The sequence below is a fragment of the Gastrolobium bilobum genome, unplaced genomic scaffold (genome assembly GCF_033153095.1).
Source record: "Gastrolobium bilobum isolate Gb01-03AN ecotype WA unplaced genomic scaffold, APGP_CSIRO_Gbil_v1 utg2308, whole genome shotgun sequence".
NCBI lineage: Eukaryota > Viridiplantae > Streptophyta > Magnoliopsida > Fabales > Fabaceae > Gastrolobium > Gastrolobium bilobum.
In genome coordinates, this window is record NW_026899815.1 from 11209 (window position 1) to 17741 (window position 6533).

The following is a 6533-nucleotide window of genomic DNA, read 5'->3' on the forward strand; positions in this document are numbered from 1 at the left end:
AAACAACTGAAAATGTCATAACGTATAGTATAAGCTTATACTATCATGCCTTATACGTCACACCAAAGAGCGAATATATTTTCTCGAGAAAATTGCAAGGATTATAACGTACAAACAAACCCTGCATTTCTTGTAATATTGAGTTCAGTGCATATTCACCAAAATTAGAAAAATATGATTAATTTAACTATACCATTTCTTGTAATATTGAGTTCAGTGCTTATTCACCAAAATTAGAAAAATATGATTAATTTTTTTTTTGTAAATAAAAATATGATTAATTTAACTATACCATTGCATTCAATTTTTTTTATTTTTAATATCACATGACTTGCCAAAAAATTAAAATATTACTATTTTAATAAATAATTACGAATACATAGCTGTTTCGAAACTATCTACGAATTTATTGCACTCATTCACGTCCAAATTAGGCGTGACTATTCACGCTCAAATTAGGCGTGATTATTCACGCCCAAATTAGGCGTGACTCCCAAGGCATTCACGCCAAAATTAGGCGTGACTCGTTTGGTGTTGATACGTAACACAAAAAATTAATAGTTTAACCGTAAAACTTTATAAGGACATAACTTTTGACTCGGGTATCCGAATGAGGTAATTCTTTTTTTGATTCCACATAACTTTTCGAGATCTACGCAATGACATCTCATTTGATATATTTTATCTCTCATAAACATAATTCAAATTTGCAACAATAATACTATAAAGATGGCACCAAAGTGGATTAACTCATCTATAAATAAGATGACACCAAATTTCCTATTAAATACAAAACGCAATCAGCTCTTATTAAATACAAAACATAATCAACTCCTATTACTAAATTCAAAATTCAAATAACCTCCAGCAAATTTATTTGAATTGGCGACAATCTGTAACCAACTCATAAAATTACAACACAATCAGCTCCTATTAAATACAAAACACAATCAACTCCTATTAAATACAAAATGCAATCAACTCCTATTAAATACAAAATGCAATCAACTTATTTGAGGTTATTTGAATTTTGAATTTAATGCACATTTGAATTGTGTTTGTGAGAGATAAAATATATAAAATGAGATGTCATTGCGTAGATTTCGAAAAGTTATGTGGAATCAAAAAAAGGATTACCCCATTCAGATATCCGAGTCAAAAGTTATGGCTTTCCAAAATTTTACAGTTCGTAAGGTGACTTTTTTGCCACGTGTCAACACCATATTATTCACGCCTAAATTAGGCTGAATGCCTTGGGAGTCACGCCTAATTTGGGCGTGAATAGTCACGCCTATAATTTGGACGTGAATGAGTGCAATAGATTCGTAGATAGTTTCAAAATAACTATGTATTCATAATTATTTATTAAAATAGTAATATTTTAATTTTTTTTTTTCCGACTTCATTATTTCTTAATTTTAATAAGATAGTTAGTGCTAGCTCCATTAACAAAAACTCCGTTTAGACCAAAATCAAGAGACCACATTCCACAAGTGGACCATGCTGTATAAGATGTTGATTAGAAAGACAAATACATCAACGGCTGATAAATTTGGTGTCCATTTATTCTTAAATCATTTTCTAACTTTTGCAAAGCACATATAAGCAAACAGGAACGGATATAAAAATATTGTTATAGTTTCAAGTCACATATTTACTATAATTAAGAAATATAAGTTTAACCGGTAAGAAGTTTGTTTTCCTTGACGGAGATCTCAAGTTCAGCGGTGAGAATTGAAAAAATAATCTTACGAGAAATGCTCAAACTAGATTATGAATAGGTGGATATATAATACAACAACAAAAAAAAAAAACATACAAACTAGATGATCAAACTCTATGTTATGGGCCATATTAGATACTTATATCTTAGAAGGCTCAAAAAAGACAATAAAAAGAGGAAATTAAAGAAGATAAAGGAAGGAATTCCTGAACGATGTTAATCCTAATACGACAACAAATCGGGCCCAAGAAAGAGTGATTAGAGGTCCAAAATTTCATTACTCACAAATAATCTCTATAAATAAGAGATAAAGCCTAGAGAGACTTACTCTCTCTCAATACATTGTGTCACTCACTATGCACACACCAGTGATTACCTCAAAGGGATAAAGAACCCTAGATCCAATATTGACTCACTGGCGTTTGGCTAAGGTTGTGTTATGTTCTAAAAAATTAACAGACCCAACAGCACAATCATGGCTTCCAATAAGATTCTCTTCTCCATTATCCTAATTATCTTCCTCTTTCTTGCAACTACGGAATCACAAGGTGACCCTTTTTATCTATACCAAGATTGCTCAAGCTTAAAAACCAATCCCAACACCTCCTTCCAATTAGACCTAAAATCACTCCTTTCTACCTTACCATCTAGAGCAATCGGTGACACCCAATTCTTCAACACAACATTCACTGGCAAAACTCCCTCTGACTCAATCTATGCTATGTTCATGTGTAGGGGTGACATCTCTTCCTCCTCTAATCTCTGTCAACAGTGTGTTCTAAGCGCAACACACAGACTATCCTCGGATTGCTCCTTGTCCAAACAAGCTGTGATTTGGTTTGAAGAATGCATGGTTAGGTATTCAACTACTTATTTCTTCTCATCCGTGTCCACAACACCAAAATTCCCAATGTGGAACACAGCCAATGTCTCAAACCCGAAAAGCTTCATGAGTTTATTGTTTATGACCATGAATGAAACTGCAGATGAAGCAGCACTTCATCCTATAGGCCACAAGAACTATGCAACAAAGGAAGTATCAATATCTGAATTTCAGACCCTTTACTTTCTAGCTCAATGCACACCAGACCTGTCACCCCACGATTGCAGAACATGTCTAGGTGTAATCATGGAGGACATCAGAGGGTGCTGTGGGGGAAGTTTAGGAGGGAGAGTTCTATGTTCAAGTTGTAATATTAGATATGAATTGTACCCTTTTTATCACACTTCACCAACATCTACATCACCAGAGCTAGTTCCTGCAACAAAAACTTCCGATGCAGATTCAAGATTTTCAGATAATCCTGTTTATCTTTCTCACAATTGTTCAAGTAACAAAACCTTCACTTCAAACAGCACTTTCCAAATTCACCTCAAGACCCTTTTGTCTTATTTGTCTTCCAATGCCACCACTGGCAAGAAAGTGTTCTCTGAGATTAGTATTCAAGACACAGTGCATGGCCTCTTCATGTGCAGAGGTGATGTTCCCTCTGTTCTCTGTGGAAATTGTGTCATAAACGCAACCAATCGAATATCCTCAGAGTGTTCCTCGTTCCAAGAAGCTATAATTTGGTACAGTCACTGTTTGCTACGTTATTCATATCGAAATTTCTTCTCCAAAGTGAACAAAAGTCCTATGTTTTCTGAATTGAATATTACCTCAAGACCAAGCAAGGAACAAAACTTCTTCACTATTATATTAGCGAAGACGTTAGATCAATTGGCAATTGAGACTGGGGACAGTGATGAGAAATTTGGAACAAAATCAGCAAAATTGAATGACTTACAAACCCTTTATAGTCTTGCTCAGTGTACGCAGGATTTGTCAGGTGATGATTGCAGGGGTTGCTTAGGAGATGTGATTGGAACAGCAATTCCATGGTCTCGTTTGGGAAGTGTAGGGGGAAGAGTTCTGTATCCTAGCTGCAATCTCAGGTTTGAATTGCTCGAATTTTACATGGATGGAAACCAAACTCAGCTGCAAAGACCACCTAGTCCTCCTAAATCAGGTCAAGTCCTTTTGATGAACAAGTTTGTACAATTTAATAGAAAAATGTGTTATTTTGAATCACATAACTTTGTGTTATTTTAAATGAAATCATCATGTTTTGTATTTATTTGTTGGCATTTTACATTCATTCTTCTTCATAAAATTACAAGGAGAGAGTATTGTGAAAAAGAGAACGTAAGAAACAATAAATATACACGAAAATACAGCTGTTTAAGTTAAAATTACGTATCTTTTAAAATAATAAATATTTTTTCGAATATTTAATGAAGGAAAGATGGCATCAATTTATTCTTTTAAAAACAAAATGATATTGATTATTAATTTATAAATAGAGGATACTATTGAAATTTAGAATGATTAGGTAAATTGATTTTGATTATTCCACCTTTTGTATTTGGAGAGTAAATTCAATAAATATGTGAAATTTTTAGCACTCACCCCAAAAAGTAACATGAACCACAACATGCCACTTCTAATGTTGTTATCAACATGACATGACTTATTAACTATTACTACTCCATATGAGCGAAATGTGTTGATTCATTTGTGCAGAAAAAAGAGATGGTCGGTTGCGAACAATTATATGGATTGCAGTGCCCACAATTGTTCTTGTGCTGGTCTTCTCTTTTGGTTACTATTTGCTAAAGAGAAAAGCAAGTAAAAGCTACAAGACTATTCTCGAAGAAAACTGTACGTATTGTAAAAAATACATTTTTAAATCTATGCTTCTTAAGCTTCAAGAAGTTTGAAAACTTAGTTTAACAATTTAATCATATTTGATCTAGTTGGTCATGAAAGTGCCACTTTAGAGCCATTGCAATTTGATTTGGCTGTAATTGAAGCAGCAACCAACAATTTTTCATATCAGAACAGGATTGGCAAAGGTGGATTTGGAGAAGTTTACAAGGTGAGAATATATGATAATATTTATTTTTATGTTGTTTTTTTCCACTTAAATCATGGTTTGTATTTTTAGGGTATTCTTCTTGATGGACGACAAATAGCTGTTAAGAGATTGTTTATAAGTTCAACGCAAGGAGTAAATCAGTTCAAGAATGAAGTGTTATTGATAGCCAAGCTTCAACATAGAAATCTAGTGGCATTCATCGGTTTTTGCCTTGCAGAACACGAGAAAATACTTATTTGTGAATATGTGCCAAATAAGAGCCTCAATTACTTTTTATTTGGTTTGACACTTTTGATCTTAAACTCCTTAATTTATCAATGCATAAATTTATGAATTATTAATTGGAAAAATGTTTCTCCTACAACACGAGCAATCCTGAAATGATATTGTTTTGGGGTTTAGCAGAAAAAAAAATAATTAAAGCATTTTAAATTTTTTACTTTTTCTTGTATCATGAATATTATCAAAGTATTTTAAATATTTTTTTCTAAACCCCAAAACAACATTACTTTGTAGGAGAAACGTTAATCTCATTATTAATATATATTTTTATATTAACTTGTTTTAGTTCATTTTATTGATTACAAAATGTGCCTCACTCTTACAATTACAGATTCTCAACGGCAAAGGTTGTTAAGCTGGTATGAGCGTTACAATATTATAGGAGGAATTGCTCAAGGAATTCTTTATTTACATGAACATTCTCGACTCAAAGTTATACATCGTGATCTCAAACCTAGTAATGTTCTCTTAGATGAAAATATGATCCCAAAAATTTCAGATTTTGGTCTAGCTAGAATTGTAGAAATAAATCAAGACCAAGAAAATACAAATATAATTGCAGGAACATAGTAAGTTTCCTTATCTTTTCCTTTCCTAGCTAATTTATCAAAATATATGCTTTAGATAAATTGACAATTTTTTAATTTTATTTTATAGTGGTTATATGTCTCCAGAATATGCAATGCTGGGGCAATTTTCTGAGAAATCAGATATTTACAGCTTTGGAGTGATGGTTTTAGAGATTATTACTGGGAAAAAGAATCTGAATTTTTATGAAGCACATCGTGTTGCTGGTGGGCTCTTGAGTGATGTGAGTATAGTAATCTAGCCATTTGTTTCCTTGCATCAATGTTGACATGCCATATATCTTATATGGAGTGTAATAGTTTAGATATTTAATTTGGTAATTTTTTATAGGTTTGGAGACACTGGAAGGATGAGACATTGTTAAGCTTATTGGATCCAAATATTAAGGAAAATTATTCTGAAAATGAAGTCATTAAGTGTATTCAGATTGGTTTATTATGTGTTCAACAAAACCCTGGTGATAGACCTACAATGGTAACAGTTGTTTCATATCTCAACAGTCAGTTTATTGAATTGCCTACTTTTCAAGAACCTGCATCTTTCTTGCACGGTAGAATGGATCCAACAACAATTGCAGAGGAATCAAGTTCCAACCAATTTATCAACAATTCCATGCCATTCTCTATTAATGAATTCTCTGCAAGTGAATTTCTTCCCCGATAGGATGTTAATTTTCCTTTTGAAATTGTTATGCTATGGATATTTTTATTGTATAATAATAAAATGTCATTTGCAACTTTTACCAGTAAAGATAAGTTATGAGTTTTTTTTTCATTCCTTAATCTTTTTTCATTATGATCCAAAAATCATTTGATTGAACAAAGAAACTAAGGCCGGAAAGAAGTTTATAGCATTGTGAATTTGTGCAAAACAACTAGAATATTATGCAATTGAGGTAAATATGATGCTCCATTAAATTTGATGTTATTGAGTTTCAAAGTTAGCAGGACTAACTATATGAGCTCTTTTGTTATGTTTTATCATTGTAGTATATAGACAAAGTAAGTTGTTACTATTAGAAT

The 6533-nt window shown here is 32.4% G+C and overlaps 1 protein-coding gene across 1 annotated transcript; it reads left to right on the forward strand.

The window, feature by feature from the left end:
• Positions 1–2187: 2187 nt before the first annotated feature.
• On the forward strand, positions 2188–6174 carry LOC133293745 (cysteine-rich receptor-like protein kinase 8). Its single transcript, XM_061492347.1, has 8 exons — positions 2188–3717; positions 3887–3908; positions 4294–4424; positions 4520–4641; positions 4711–4921; positions 5255–5492; positions 5581–5734; positions 5842–6174. Exons 1-8 carry the CDS (start codon positions 2199–2201, stop codon positions 6172–6174), a joined length of 2730 nt encoding a protein of 909 aa, XP_061348331.1. The 5' UTR covers positions 2188–2198.
• Positions 6175–6533: the final 359 nt, after the last annotated feature.